Raw genomic sequence first — 16184 nt, 5'->3', positions numbered from 1 at the left:
AGGATTCTGGACATCTGGGGCTGAATATTTGTATATAGAGAGAGGAAGAGCTGGAAACTGGGCTGGAAAGATAGGTCTGGAACGAAAGTGTAAAAGACCATGGCTGTCTGGCTAAATTGAGGCTCAGCTAGCTAAGTTTGTCCTTCCCATGGAAGCAAGCTAAATAGTGTAGTGGCACTGATACCAGACTGCCTGGGCTGGGATGCTGGCCATACCACTTTGGAGCAGTGTGAACTGGGCAGGTTAATTCCCCTCTCTGAGTTTCAGTTTTCTCTTCTGAAAAAAAGTAATAATAGGAGTGCCCATGTCACAGAGTTGTGGTAAAAAATAAATGAGTATTACACGTAAGTACTCAGTACAGAGCCTGATACATACAAAACTCTCAATAAATGTTAACTGCTGCTACTGTATTATTATTGTTGGTCTACTTCTGATTCAGTGTACAGCTCTTCAAAGTTATAGAACTAATTTTGAAACCATTTTTTCATATAAACACACAAGAGCCTGTGACTCTTTATACAGAGATGTTTTTAAACTTGCTTATTTTATTGAAATATACTTGATATACAATGTTGGATTAGTTTCAGGTGTTTAGCAAAGTGATTCAGTTATACAACATATATATCTTTTTTTTCCAGCTTCTTTTCCATTATAGATTATTGCAAAATGCTGACTCTAGGTCCCTGTGCTATACAGTAGGTCCTTGATGGTTATCTATTTTATATATAGTAGTTAATCCCAAACTCCTAATTTATCCCTCCCCCCAACTTTCTCCTTATGTAACTATAAGTTTGTTTTCTATATCTGTAGATCTGTTTCGATTTTGTATATAAGTTCATCTGTATCTTTATTTTTTTTAAGGTTCCACATATAAGCGATATCATATGATATTAGTCTTTCTCTGTCTGGCTTATTTCACTTAGTATGATAATCTCTAGGTTCATCTGTATTGTTGCAAATGGCATTACTTCATTCTTTTATATGGCTGAGTAATATTCCATTGTGTAAATATACCACCTCTTCTTTATCCATTCATCTGTTGATGGACATTTAGGTTGCTTCCGTGCCTTGGCTATTGTAAATAGTGCTGCAATGAACATTGGACTGCATGTATCTTTTCGAATTATGGTTTTCTCTGGATGTATGCCAGGAGTGGGATTGCTGTATCACATGGTAGTTTTTTTTTTTTTTTTAAGGAACCTCTATACTCTTCTCCATAATGGTTGCACCAATTCACATTACCATCACCAGTGTAGGAGAGTTCCCTTTTCTCCACACCCTCTCCAGCATTTATTGTTTGTAGACTTTTTGATGATGGCCATTCTTACGGGTGTGAGGTGATACCTCACTGTAGTCATTTCTCTAATAATTAGTGATGTTGAGCATATTTTCATGTCCCTTTTGGCCATCTGTGTGTCTTCCTTGGAGAAATGTCTATTTAGATCTTCTGCCCATTTTTTGATTGGGTTGTTTGTTTTTTTGATATAGAGCTACATGAGCTGTTTGTATATTTTGGAGGTTAAACTCTTGTCAGTTGAATGATTTTCAAATAGTTTCTCCCATTCTGTAAGTTGTCTTTTGGTTTTGTTTATGGTTTCCTATGCTGTGCAAAACCTTTTAAGTTTAATTAGGTCCCATTTGCTTATTTTTATTTTTACTTCCATTACTCTAGGAGACAGATCCAAAAAGATATTGCCATGATTTATGTCAAAGAGTATTCTGCCTATATTTTCCTCTAAGAGTTTTACAGCATACAGTCTTACATTTAGGTCTTTAATCCATTATGAGTTTATTTTTGTGTATGGTGTTAGAGAATGCTCTAATTTCATTCTCTTGCATGTAACTGTACAGTTTTCCCAGCACCACTTATTGAAGAGACTGTCTTTTCTCCATTGTGCATTCTTGCCTTCTTTGTCATAGATTAATTGACCTTGGCACATGGGTTTATTTCTGGGATTTCTATCCTGTGACATTGATCTATATTTCTGTTTTTTGTGCCAATACCATACTGTATTGATTACTGTAACTCTGTAGTATAGTCTGAAGTCAGGGAACCTGATACCTCCAGCTCCCTTTTTCTTTCTCAAAAATGCTTTGTTATTTGGGGTCTTCTATGTTTCCATACGAATTTAAAAAGTATTTTATGCTAGTTCTGTGAAAAATGCCATTGGTAATTTGATAGGGATTGCTTTGAATCTGTAGATCGCATTGGGTAGTATAGTCATTTTAACAATATTGATTCTTCCAATATAAGAACATGGTATATCTTTCCATCTGTTTGAGTCATCTTCGATTTCTTTCATCAGCATCTTATAGTTTTTGTAGTGTAGTTCTCGTGCCTCCTTAGGTAGGTTTATTCCTAGGTATTTTATTCTTTTTGATGCAATGGTAAATGGGATTGTTTCCTTAATTTCTCTTTCTGATCTTTCATTGTGAGTGTATAGAAATGCATCAGATTTCTGTGTATTAATTTTGTATCCTGAAACTTTATGAAATTCATTGATGAACTCTAGTAGTTTTCTGGTAGCCTCTTTAGGATTTTCTATGTGTAATGTCATCTGAAAACAGTGACAGTTTTACTTCATCTTTTCCAATTTGGATTCCTTTTATTTCTTTTCCTTCTCTAATTGCCATGGCTAAGACTTCTGGAACTATGTTGAATAAAAGTGATGATAGTGGAAATACTTGTCTTTTTCCTGATCTTAGAGGAAATGTTTTCAATTTTTCACCATTGAGTGTGGTGTTAACTGTGGGTTTGTTATATATGACCTTCATTATGTTTAGATACATTCCCTCTATGACCACTTTTTGGAGAGTTTTTATCATAAATGGATGTTTAATTTTATCAAAAGCTTTTCCTGCATCTTTTGACATGATCATATGGTTTTTATTCTTCAATTTGTTAGTGTGGTGTATCACACTGATTGATTTGTGGATATTGAAATTTCCTTGCATCTCTGGTATAAATCCCAGTTGATCATGGTGTATGATCCTTTTAATGGATTGCTGCATTTGGTTTGTTAATATTTTGTGGGGATTTTTACATCTGTGTTCATCAGTGATATTGGCCTGTAATTTTTTTTTCCTGTGGTATCTTTGTCTGGTTTTGGTGTCAGGGTGATGGTGGCTTCATAGAATGAGTTTGGAAGTGTTCCTTCCCCTACAATTTTTTGGAACAGTTTCAGAAGGATAGGTGTTAACTCTTCTCTAGATGTTTGGTAGAATTTGCCTGTGAAGTCATCTGGTCCTGGTGTTTTGTTTATTGGGAGTTTTAAAATATAGATTCAATTTCAGTACTTGTAATCATTCTGTTCATATTTTCTGTTTCTTCCTGGTTCAGTCTTAGAAGATTATACCTTTCTAAGAATTTGTCCATTTCTTCTAGGTTGTCCAATTAATTGGCATATAGCTGCCTGTAATAGTTTTTTTATGGTCCTTTGTATATATGTGGTGTTGTTTGTAACTTCTCCTTTTTCATTTCTAATTTTATTGATTTGAGCCCTATCCCTTTTTTTCTTGATGAGTCTGGCTAATGGTTTATCAATTTTGTCTATCTTCTCAAAGAAACAGCTTTTAGTTTCATTGATCTTTGCTATTGTATTCTTCATCTCTATTTCATTTGTTTTTGCTCTGCTATTTATGATTATCCATCTACTAACTTTCAGTTTTGTTTGTTCTTCTTTCTCTAGTTGCTTTAGGTGTAAGGTTATGTCGTGTATTTGAGATTTTTTTGTTTCTTGATGTGAGCTCGTATCACTATAAACTTCCCTCTTAGAACTGCTTTTGTTGTGTCCTGTAGGTTTTGGATCATTGTGCTTTTGTTTTCATTTGTCTCTAGGTATTTTTTTTTATTATTCTTTGATTTCTTCAGTGATCCATTGGTTATTTAGTAGCATATTGTTTAGCCTCCACATGTTTTGTGTCTTTTGCAGTTTTTCTCATGTAGCTGATTTCTAATCTCATAGTGTTGTGGTTGAGAAGGTTGCTTCATATGATTTCAATTTTCTTAAATTTACTGAGCCTTGCTTTGTGGGTCAGCATGTAATCTATCTTGGAGAATCCATGTGTACTTTATTAGAAGGTGTATTCTGCTGCTTTTGTATGGAATGCTCTATAAATATCAATTAAGTCAATATGGTCTAATATGTCATTTAAGGCCTGTGTTTCCTTATTGATTTTCTGTCTGAAATATCTGTCCATTGATGTAGGTGGGGTGTTAAAGTCCCCCAATATTATTGTGTTACTGTTGATTTCACCTTTCATGGCTGTTAGAATTTGCCTTATATATGGTATGCTCCTATGTTTGGTGCATATATATTTACAATTGTTATATCTTCTTTTCAGGTTGATTTCTTGATCATTATGTACTATCCTTCCTTGTCTCTTGTAACAGTCTTTATTTATTTATTTATTTTTTGTGGTACGCGGGCCTCTCACTGTTGTGGCCTCTCCCATTGCGGAGCACAGGCTCCGGGCGTGCAGGCTCAGCAGCCATGGCTCACAGGCCCAGCCGCTCCACGGCATGTGGGATCTTCCCAGACCGGGGCATGAACCCGTGTCCCCTGCATCGGCAGGCAGACTCTCAACCACTGCGCCACCAGGGAAGCCCACAGTTTTATTTTAAAGTCTGTTTTGTCTGATATGAGAACTGCTACTCCAGCTTTCTTTTGATTTCTATTTGCATGGAATACCTTTTTCTGTCCCCTCATTTTCAGTCTGTATGTGTCTCTAGACCTGAAGTGGGTCTCTTGTAGTCAGCATATATATGGGTCTTGTTTTTGTATCCATTCAGCCAGTCTATGTCATTTGTTGGAGCATTTAATCCATTTACATTTAAGGTAATTATCAATATGTATGTTCTTACTGCCATTGTGTCCATTGTTCTGGATTTTTTTGTAAGTCTTTTTTCTTCCTTTCTTCTTTTGTTCTCCTCTCTTATGATTTGTTGACTATCTTTAGTGTTGCATTTGCATTCCTTTTTCTTTTTTGTGTGTATATCCATTGTAGAGTTTTGGTTGCTGTTACCCTGAGGTTTTGTTATAGCAGTCTATATAGATTCATGATTGTTTTAAGTTGCTGATCTCTTAATTTCAAATATCCTGCATTTGTACTCTCCTCCTCTCACAATTGCTGGTTTAGATATATTTGTATGTGGATGATTTCCTACTTTTACTGTATGTTTGCCTTTACCATTGAGCTTTCCCATTTTGTAATTTTCTTATTTCTAATTTTGCCCTTTTCTTTTCCTCCTAGAGAAGTTAATTTAACATTTCTTGTCAAGCTGAATTCTTTAGCTTTTGCTAGTCTGCAAAGCTTTTGATTTCTCTGTCAAATCTGAACAAGAGCCTTGCTGCATAGAGTATTCTTGGTTTTAGGTTTTCCCCTTTCATCACTTTAAATACATTGTGCCACTCCCTTCTGGCTTGCAGTGCTTCTGCTGAAAAATCAGGTGATAACCTCATAGAGATTCCCTTGGATGTTATTTGTAGCTGTTCCCTTGTTTCTTTTAATATTTTCTCTTTATCTTTAATTTTTGTTCATTTGATTAGTATGTGTCTTGGTGGGTTCCTCCTTGGGTTAATCCTATATGGAACTCTCTGTGCTTCCTGAACTTGGTTGACTGTTTCCTTTCCCATGTTAGGGAAGTTTTCAGCTATCATCTCTTCAGATATCTTTTCAGGCCCTTTCTCTCTCTTCTTCTGGGATGCCTATAATGTGAATGTTGGTGCATTTGACATTGTCCCAGAGGTCTTTTAAAGTGTCCTCATTTCTTTCCATTCTTTCTTGTTTATTCTATTTCATAGCAGTGATTTCCACCACTCTGTCTTCCAGCTCACTTATCCATTCTTCTGCGTCATTTATTCTGCTATTGATTTCTTCTAGTTTGTTTTTCATTTCAGTTATTGTATTCTTCAACTTTGTTTGGTTGTTCTTTATATTTTCTAACTCTTTGTGAAAATTTTATTGTAACTTATCACTCTGTGCATCCATTCTTTTCCCGAGTTATTGGATCATCTTTATGGTCATTACTCTGAACTCTTTCTTGGGTAAATTGCATAGCTCCATGTTAGTTATTCTTCTGGGGTTTTATCTCATCCTCTGCCATCTCATTTTGTCTCAATTTATTTTTGTATTTTTATGTGTGGAAGGTTAGTTATGTTTCTCGACCCTAGAGAAGTGGCCCTTTGTAGAGTATGTCCTATGTATCCCAACAGTACACTCCCCTCTTGTCACCCATGGGCCAGGAACCAACTGGTCCCAGAGTAGGTTCTAATCTGTATTTGCGGATTCAGTTCTGCAGTGTCCTGGATAGTAGCTTTCTTGCTTCTTGTTTTTGCCTCTGGTGGGTGAGGCTGATCTAGATATTTGTGCAGGCTTCTTGGCAGGATTGGCTGGTCCCTGCCCACTGGTGTGTGGAGTTGGTCCTTGGCCCTCTAGTGGGCAAGGCTGTGTCGAGGGGCATGTCTAGAGTCAGCTTTGGGCTTGGAAAGTCTTTAGCCAGCCTGTCTGCTGATGGGTGGGGCTGTGTTCCCACCCTATTGGTTTTTTGGCTTCTGGCATCCCAGGGCTGGAACCAACAGGCTGTTGGGTGGGGCCAGGTTTTAGTGCCAAATGGCAAACTCCAGGAGAACTCACACTGATGAATATACCCTGGTACCCCTGCCTCCAGTTTTCTTGTCCCCACAGTGAACCATAGCTCACCCCTGCCTCCCGAGGAGACACTCCTAGACCCACAGGTAGGTCTGGCCCAGGGTCCTATGAAGTCACTGCTTTTGCTCTGGGTCCTGGTGCGCATGAGACCTTGTGTGCACCCTCCAAGAATGGATTCTCTGTCTCCCCCAGTTCTGTGGAGCTCCTTCACTCAACCTCCCCTGGCCTTCAAAGCCAGATGCTCTGGGGGCTCTGACATAGTTACGGACATAGTTTGTGCCTCATTTCCTTCATATGTCTCTCAAATGTCACCTTATTAGTGAAACCTTCCCTGGATACTTGAATATAAAATAGCAATCCCCATTCCTAACCCCTTTACTCTCCAATCCCCTAATTGACCTCTTTTTCTTACCCATAGCATTTACCACTTTCTGGTATATTATTTTTATTGTTATTTATTTGTTTTTATTGTCACTTTTTAACTTCTATTTCCCATCATTATAATGAAAGCTCCATGAGGGCTGACAATGAACAAAATACATAAGTAAAATATATAGTATGTCAGATGGCAATAAATGTTACGAAGAAAAATAGAGCAGGAAAGGGGTAGAAGGAGTATTGGTGGGAGGGTGCTGCTTTAAACAGGGCAGTTAGGGTAGGCCTCACTGAAAAGGTGAAAGTCAAACAAAGATCTGAGGGAATTGAGGGAGCAAACTATGAGACTATCTGGAGGAGAAGCATCCCAGGCGGAAAGAACAACAAGTACAAAGATCCAGAGGTGGGAACATGCTGGAATATTAGAGGAACAACAAGGCAGGCAGTATAGCTAGAGTAGAGTGATTGTGGAGAAAAGTGGTGGGAGAGGGGGTCAGAGAGAACATGGGAGGCAGATGGCATATGACTTTTTGCATTATTTTAAAGACTTTAAACTTTGCAGATTTTGAGCTGAGGAGTTGGCATGGTCTTAGTGAAATGTCTAGGGAGCTGTAGCAGCAAGGAAGGAGGAAGCAGTGAGATCAGGACAGAGGCCCCTACAGTGATCCAGGTGAGAGGAGGGTAGAGGCACTAGAGGCAGTGAGAAGTAGTTGAGTTCTAGATGTATTTGGAAAATAGAACTGGCCAGACTTGGTGATGAAGGATGTGAGAGAAAGAGAAGAGTAAGGAATAGGAGCTTTCAGAACTCTGAGAGGGAGGGATTGGCAAGGTGAGACCAGAACCAGGAGAGCTGACTCTCCCAGAAGCCATGGGAGACACAGGGGTTTTATAAAAGGTGATATTACCAAGAGTGTATGTGTCAGATGCTGCCCAGAGGCACAGCAAGATAAAAGTAGAAAGGTGCCATTGGATATGGATCTGAGTAGTCACTGGTGATGTGGGCAAGGCCAGTTTGGAGCAGACATGAGGGTGTATGCCAGACTGCAGTGGAGTGTCAAGAATTTGGTCTGCAAGGAAAGGGAGAATGTATGCAGCTTCCCTGCTCGAGAAGTTTGACTGCAAAGAGATAGTAGGTAGAGGGGGCTCTTGGGTTCAGGTTGTTTTTACAAGATGGAAAGATATGAGCTTGTTTATATGCTGAGGGGGGAAACCAATCAAGGTGAAGATATAGGAAACAGGATAATTGATGGGTGGGAGGCCCTGGATGTGGTTGGGGATGGGAACCAGAGCCCCTACAGATGAGTGGGCCTTGGCTGGGAGGAAAGACTAAGACAAGAGGGAAGGATGTGTGGATGCCATAGAATGTGTTGTTATGGAAAGTTCATGATATCACATCTAATGACCTCTGCCTGCTCTGGGAAGTGGAAGGCAAAGTCCCCAAAGTGAGAGGAAAAGCAGTAACTGGGGAGGTTCAAGGAAACTTGCTATTATTGGACAAAGTTTGAAATAGTTACTGTAGAGAATGGGAAAGTTGATAAAGACCTTTTTGTTATTATTATTTCTTCTATAGTGTTCATCAGTCCAGGCTTAGGAGAGGACAATGGCTTTATTCAAAGTTTGTGTATTACTGGATGAGAGATTGAAGTGATTTAATGAACACAGGGTCAAAGATAGACAGGGAAGGAAGTGAAGACAGGGGAGGGAAACAAATTAAGAGAAGGTAGGAGATAACATAGTCCCTAAAACACAGAGCCTGGCACAGAGTAGATCTCAATAAATATTTGTTGTGTGAAAGAATGGGAGATTCTGTGGGGTCAAACCATAAGGTTCCAGGAATGTAACTTCTGGAAACAGGCAATTCTAGCTAGAAAGGAGGACCAGCATTTCCAGGTGAAGCCAAGGGAGCAGGTGGTAAAATGGAGGGTAGATGATGTTGTGAGAGTCAAGGAGGTGAAGGAACTGCAGGTGAAGGCATTGGATGAGTCACTTGAGCAGACCTTGCCATCAGCCCAGGCTCCACTTTTCTACTGGGAGGAGGACACCTCTAACTGGGAGGAGACTGGCAAAGTAGGAGCTAGCAAGTAGACTAGTTTCTGGAAGCCAATGTCGACTGTGACTGTGACTCAGAAGGTACCAGGATGAAACAGATGGTTGTTCGTCTTGCATCTTCATCAAGAAGATGGCTTGAACATGGAAGAGCAGGGTTCCCTGAGGCTAGGAGAGCAATGAAACCCCTTTAGAGTTTGGAAATAACCAAAAAATAGAGCAGGGAGAGGGAGAACTCTGCTCCTCCCATATGTCCAGACCCTCACTTTGGACTTGCCCCAAACCCTTTAGCCTATCCTCAGTGCCTGGGACTGCCACTGTTCCTTACTCCTGAGTGCCCATTCTATCATGGGGATAAGGGCTGGGGCCTCTGACAGCTAAGGGGCTGCCACCATTCTCAGTAAGAGAGAGCCCTGTATATACACTGCCCAGGCTTATGAAATGAAGTCAGGGCTTGCCCCCATCTTCCCCAGTGCTCCCACTCACATATGAGGCAGAACATGGTATCCTGTGAAAGCCCTGTCTTAGACAAGAAGCCTCATGGGTTCTAGTTCTGGCTCTACCATTGCCTCACTGTGTGACCTTGGGCAACTTTCTTCCCTTCTCTGGGCCTTAGTTTCCACATCTGTACAAAAACTGTTCTGCCTACCTCAGAGTTATAATAGAAGTAAATGAAATAATGGATGTGTAAATGTTTTGTAAGCAGTCAAATGCTCTGGGCCCACAAGAGAGTGGTTAAATTAATGCTGCCGGAATAAACCTAAGCATATATGGTCAATTAATTTATGACAAAGAGCCAAGATATACAATGAGGACAGGACAGTCTCTTCAATAAATGGTGTTGGGATAACCATTTATGGAAAGTTGATGATATCACATCTAATGACCTCTACCTGCTCTGGGAAGTGGAAGGCACATGCAAAAAAAGTCACATGCAAAAAAATATCACATGCAAAAAAATGAAACTGGAGAGTCACATGCAAAAAAATGAAACTGGACCTCTATTTTACACCATACACAAAAATTAACTCAAAATGGATTAAAGACTTGAACATAAGACCTGAAGCCATAAAACTCCTTAAAGAAAACATAGGTGGTAAGCTCCTTGACGTCAGTCTTGGCAGTGATCTTTTTGGGTTTGACAACAAAAGCAAAGGCAACAAAAGCAAAAATAAACAAGTGGGACTACATCAAACTAAAAAGCTTCTGCACAGCAAAGGAAACTATCAACAAAATGAAAAAGCAACCTACCAAATGGGAGGAGATACTTGCAAACAATATATCCTATAAGGCGTTAATATAAAATATCAAAAGAACTCATACAACTCAAAAAAACAAACAACCTGATTAAAAAATGGGCAGAGGACCTGAATAGACATTTTTTTCAAAGAAGATACAGATGCACAACAGGTACATGGAAAGGTGTTCAATATCACTAATCATCGGGGAAATGCAAATTAAAACCAAAATGAGATATGACCTCACCCCTGTTAAAATGGCTGTTATCAAAAAGATAAGAAATATCAAATGCTGGCAAGGATGTGGAACAAATGGAACCCTTGTGAACAGCTCATGGGAATGTAAATTGATGCAGTCACTATGTAAAAAAGTATGGAGGTGCCTCAAAATTAAAAATAGAACTCCCATATGATCAAGAAATCCTGCTTATGTGTATTTATCCAAAGAAAACAAAGACACTAGATATGTGCACCCCCATGTTCACTGCAGCATTATTTACAATAGCCAAGACATGGAAGCAACCCAAGTGTTCAAGAATGGATGAATGGGTAAAGAAACTGTGATGTGCGTGCACACACACACACACGCTGGAATATTATTTTGCCATAGAAAATAATGAAATCTTGTCATTTGCAACAATATGGATTGAACTGGAGGGCATTTTGCTAAGTGAATAATTCAGAGAAAGACAAATACTATATGATTTCACTTATATGTAGAATCTAAAATTAAAAAAAAAAAGCGAGCTTATACACACAGAGAACAGATTGGTGGTTGCCAGAGGCAGGGGTTGGGAGTGGACAAAATGGGTGAAGGGTGTCAAAAGGGACAAACTTTCAGTTATAAAATAAATAAGTCATGAGGATGTAATGTACAACATGGTGAATATAGTTAATAATACTGTATTGCCTATCTGAAAGTTGCTAAGAGAATAGATCTTAAAAATTCTCATCACAAGAAAAAAATTGTAACTGTGTGGTGATAGATGTTAACTAGATTTGTTGTGGTGATTATTTCACAATATACACAAATATTGAATTCTTACGTTGTATGCTTGGAACTAATATAATGTTGCATGTCAGTTATATTTCAGTAAAAAATGTAATTATGCCAGATTTGCCCTGGGAAATCAGGGAACATGTTCTCTATGCATTCAGTAAGTCATTCCTATGACTATGCATGCCCCATTCTAAGGACTGAAATCTTCAAGTCCGAAAGACCAGGATATTCAGGGCCCTCTCCAGTCTAGTCCCCAGCCTAGCTCTTGTTGAAACACATTGAACTTGAACCAGACTAAATTGGTTACCCAAACTGCCCTGCTTTTTCCCACTTCTATGTCTTTGCTCGCTGAGTTCCCTCCAATAATACCTTTTCTTTCCTCTCTACTAATTAAAACACTTTACACCCTTCAAGGCCAAGATCAAACACTACCTCTTCCATTATCCTTTCCCTCAAGTTAGCAGCTGAAGGGGAACTCTTTGGTTTCTGCAGTACAGTGGACCATTTGCACTTTGGATCTTGTCTTTGTGGGCCACCTTTCCGAATAAAGCGAAAGAATTTTCCCATTGCAGGAAAGAATGCAGACTGGTCAGTGGCATGTGCAAAGCAGATCCAGCCCTAGGCTAATGGCAATTCCAGGAAGGGAGGGAGGAAAGGAGAGAGGGAGAGAAGAAAGAAGGAAAAAAGGGAAGTTAGGAGGAGACAGGGAGAGAGGGAGAGAAGGGTTAAGATTCAGCTTTCTTGGAAGCTGCATTCCCACTTGTTCAGTTTACAGTCAAGATCTAACTGGGAAAACAAATTACCTGGAAACTGGTGGTTGTAATGGAGGGTGGGGGGAGGCTAGGTTATTATCTGGGGGCAATGCCAACAAGAGACTAAAGGCCAAGGTTGACATTTCATTCCAGGAACCTCCTTCTCGCACCTCCTAGGGAAATTTGCCTCAGAAGATTCATCATCAGAATTTGAGATGATCCATTTTCACTCCAGGCCTGTTGTGTGGATGGGGAAGAAACCAAGGCAGCAGGCCTTAAAGTTGTTTCTGCCCACAGCAGCACAGGCAACTGGAAGAACAACAGCTCAGAGAGGTCTGGAGAGCTGAGCTGCCAATAACATGGGCACTTAACTTTGAAAGTTTCTCAGTCTGCTCATCTGGGAAATGGGGCAGAGTTTCAGCTTTTCCTCTGCCTAGAATTTGGTATACTCCTACATCCTCGTCAAATGCAATTCTTTTGATATGCCCAGAGTATCTACATACTTTCAAGTGTCAACCAGAGAATCGGTGTTCTAGATGGCACAAGGGAGGCCACCCTGGCCAGGCCCCATTTGAAGGGTGTACTTTCCTGGGGTCCTAAAGTGGATGGAGCTGCTGAGCTTGACTCCTAATCTCCTAAGCCCTGACTAAGGGGATGGGGAGCAAAGTGAGGAGTGCAATCCCAGATAACTCACCCTTCAGGAACCCAGATTGAAAGAAAGGTAGAAGAGACCTGCAGTTCACTGCCCTAAAGTCTGTGTTTACAGTCCAGTCCTTCAGTTCTCTTGCCCCTTGGAGATAAACAGTTGCACTGCTCTCCAAAATGCTTTATGCATTTGAAAGTCTGGAAGCTGAGTGGGGCAGGACCATGGGGATAGATGTCCAGTATTCTTGCCTTCCTTCCTAAAGTCTCTTAGGCACTAGGAGCTAGGGAGAGTGGGAGAGGTAAGAATGGGGAGAGGCAAGTCAGTTCAAGACCCCATTCCCTGCCTCCCTTCCTGCATGATGGGAGATATTTATGTAGGGGCATGGGGGGTGGGTCTGTCAAGGCAGCTCCCAGGAAAAGCTCCAAACATCTAAAGTACTCCCCATATACAGATTATCTGGGCTTGCATCCTCTACCCCTTCACCTTGTGTCTTTTTCACTGCTCATACACATCCTCACCCATAGTGGTTTAGGAGATATAAAAGAAGGTACTGTGGAAAGATGAAGATTTAGCAAAATTGAAGGTGCCTGGATCTGGATTTGGATGGTTATATGTGCTGATTTCCTGGACCAGTTAGGAGGACTAAGCACTGCAGGCTGTGTTTCCCAGGCTCTCATATTAGTTGACTTCTAGTTTTCCTCAGTGAAAGAGACATTGAAAGCAGATTGAAGGACAAGAATGAGGGAAAGGAGAGGGTATTTCTTCCTTTTCTCTTGTTTGGATACCCATGATAAGCCTGTGATTCTACTTTCTATCAGGTGACCCCTGTCCCTAAAGTCTGGCCATACCTCCTCCCTCACCCCTCCAACCTAAGGGTGATGTTGGCCTCCTGCTGTCACTAAACTCTGGGTTAACTTCCTGTCCTTCTTAGATTCTCTGCCTATCACCTATGTAACCAATTTATTCTCTGTGTTAAATTCATTGTGACAAATATTTGGTAGTTTGTTTTCCTAGTTATATCTTGACTATAAAATAGACTAGTGTAATTGCAGCCTATGATTCAAGGTGAGTGAATGGGAGACTCCTTGGTCACTTGACTCAAATAGGGTATTGGGCAACAGCCCCTGAAAAGGGTGAAGCCCCTTTACTTCGCCACAACCTGGTGTCAGTAGATTGGCTGTGGACCCAAGTTTGGTTTGGTAACAATAGCAGCCAGAGATTCAATGGAGATACAGGGCTGAGCAAGATGATGTTACCCTTATACCTACCTGAATTCTTCAGGACTTACTTCTAGGACATTACAGCTCCAAATTCTCTCAAGGATCTTAGTGGGGATGTATAGGCCATTGGGTTAGTTTTCTCTTTCAGTGGCTAGGCTCCTATGCCTGTTGAATGCCAGATCACTCTAATCCTTCCCCATGGCCAACCAGACCCATTCCCCCGGTGAACTTCCCCACCCCCCACACACACACCAACACAACAGCCCCCAGGATTTATTTTGTTGAGGATTTTATTGTGGAGGATAATACAGGAGAGAAGCTTCAGACGAGTGGGTAGAGCTGTAGTGCCCTTAAGCTACCTGGGTCCCCAGGTGGCTTTTTGGAGGCATTGTGTGTTTCTGGGCAGGCTGCAAGGTTACAGTTGGTGTTTAAGATAGCTAATCAACACAGGAGGAATATCCAGCTGGTCGATGGCTTGTGGCTGGCTGGCGTGGCGCAGGGCTCTGCGGATGACTAAACGAGCCTGTGATAATAGTGACCGTGGAGTGGCTACAGGAAGGAAAAACAGGTCATGAGAAGCAATTCTCAGTGTAGTTCTCCCACCCAAGCTTACATCCATCCTGCCCTGGCTACTGCAGCCCTAATTGCTCTCTCCCTTCTAAGAAATGTCCCCTCCCTTCCCTCAATGCATGGTACCAATGGGGACACACTGAGGCCTAGAGAGGGCATGTTCAAGGCCACAAAACAGTCATGGGTAATGCCAGAAGAAGAAACTGGGCTAGTGCTATCCCCTACCTCATCTTAGTGATCCCTTCCCTAAAAAGGAATCTGTAACCTCTTCTCCACTGGGGCCCCAGGGAAGAAGATGATGTTTTCTCCAACTCATCCCAGAAGAATTAGCTTGGGGGGTGATTTGGGGCCCTCGGCCCTCCAAGCCAGGAGGCCTATTAGAGCTGGGCTGCCTGACACTCACCTCGGGCCTGTAGCAGCAATGCAGTGCCTTTATCATATTGTGAGTTCAGGTCCAGGGAGAGAGATGGAAGGTAGATGTTAGCACCAAAATCAATTAACAGCCGGATGTACTCTGGCTCACAATTATGGTGCAGGCAGATTTCGAGGAGGGTGCGGGACCGTGGAACTCGAGTCAGTAGGTGTTGGTCAGTACAGTTGTAGTCAGGGTCTGCCCCATGGAGCAAAAGCAGGCGGAAACAATCAAGGTGACCGTAGACTGCAGCCAAATAGAGGGGTCCAGAACATGAAGCTATGTTCGATGCCCAGACTGGTAGTTTTGCCTTGACGTTGGCCTCTGCACCATGACCCAGGAGCTCCTGCAGGATGGCAACAGCACCATCACGGGCAGCTGTGAGCACAGGAGAGCAGTTGTTGTAGATGCTACCACCAGGACAAGCACCAGCTTCCAAAAGCACACGCACACAGTCCAGATGGCCATGACTGACGGCAGTAAAAAGTGGTGTCTGTGCCTTGACGTCCAAGCTGTCAACATCAGCACCATGTGCCAGGAGGACCTGCAAGCAGCTAAGGTGGCCATAAGAAGCAGCCAAGCGCAAGGGTGTCCCAGGGATGCCCCAGCCACTTCTACTGTTGATGAATCGTTTATAACGCTCCTGGCGCAAAAGCTGGTCCAAGGTATAAGAGTCATTGTTGTACACTGCTTGATTGAGAGCCTGCTTCTCCCCCGTGTCGGTGTCCTCCTCCTCCTTATCGGGCTGCAGGAGGGAGAAGATTTTGGTGATGTCCATGAGGTTCACCTTGGCTAATTGGAGCAGAACTATTCTCATTATGAGCAGGAGGATATGCCAGATCTGTGGATGACAAAAACAGGAGAGACTGAGGGCTCCCATCAAAAGCCTGGATGCTTGGCCCCCATCTTTCACCATCAGGCTCTTCAATCATGGGTCCCTTGCTTCTAACTCCTACTCCACCTTATTTCAGACCCCAGAGATGGCTGCCAAAATAGATCAGGCCATTTCACAGCCTGATGCCTTTGCATATGCTCTTCTGCCTTCCCTTCAAACTCCTACTTCTGGGAAACCTTCCGTAACCTCCTCCTACTCTGCTCAGGGATTCCAAAGGATTACAACTAGGCTTTAGCTATGAACTTTCACATCACATTTCCACTTATCTGTGCTTCATCAGTGCGTAAACTCCAGGGTGAGGACTCCTGTCTCCATCTTATTTTTTTTTTTTTTTAAAGAAGATGTTGGGGGTAGGAGTTTATTAATTAATTAATTTATT

The 16184-nt window shown here is 41.5% G+C and overlaps 1 protein-coding gene across 1 annotated transcript; it reads right to left on the bottom strand.

Moving 5' to 3' along the window:
• Nucleotides 1-14200: 14200 nt before the first annotated feature.
• On the bottom strand, nucleotides 14201-15748 carry ASB12 (ankyrin repeat and SOCS box containing 12). The gene is made up of 2 exons (XM_024750151.1): nucleotides 14902-15748; nucleotides 14201-14477 (listed from the first exon to the last, which is right to left on the bottom strand). Exons 1-2 carry the CDS (start codon nucleotides 15725-15727, stop codon nucleotides 14344-14346), a joined length of 960 nt encoding a protein of 319 aa, XP_024605919.1. The 5' UTR covers nucleotides 15728-15748; the 3' UTR covers nucleotides 14201-14343.
• Between the last annotated feature and the right edge of the window lie 436 nt (nucleotides 15749-16184).

The sequence above is a fragment of the Neophocaena asiaeorientalis genome, unplaced genomic scaffold (genome assembly GCF_003031525.2).
Source record: "Neophocaena asiaeorientalis asiaeorientalis breed wild unplaced genomic scaffold, Neophocaena_asiaeorientalis_V1.1 scaffold334, whole genome shotgun sequence".
In the NCBI taxonomy this organism is placed as follows: domain Eukaryota; kingdom Metazoa; phylum Chordata; class Mammalia; order Artiodactyla; family Phocoenidae; genus Neophocaena; species Neophocaena asiaeorientalis.
The sequence above is the reverse complement of the archived record's forward strand: the minus strand, read 5'-3'. Positions and strand labels throughout refer to the sequence as shown.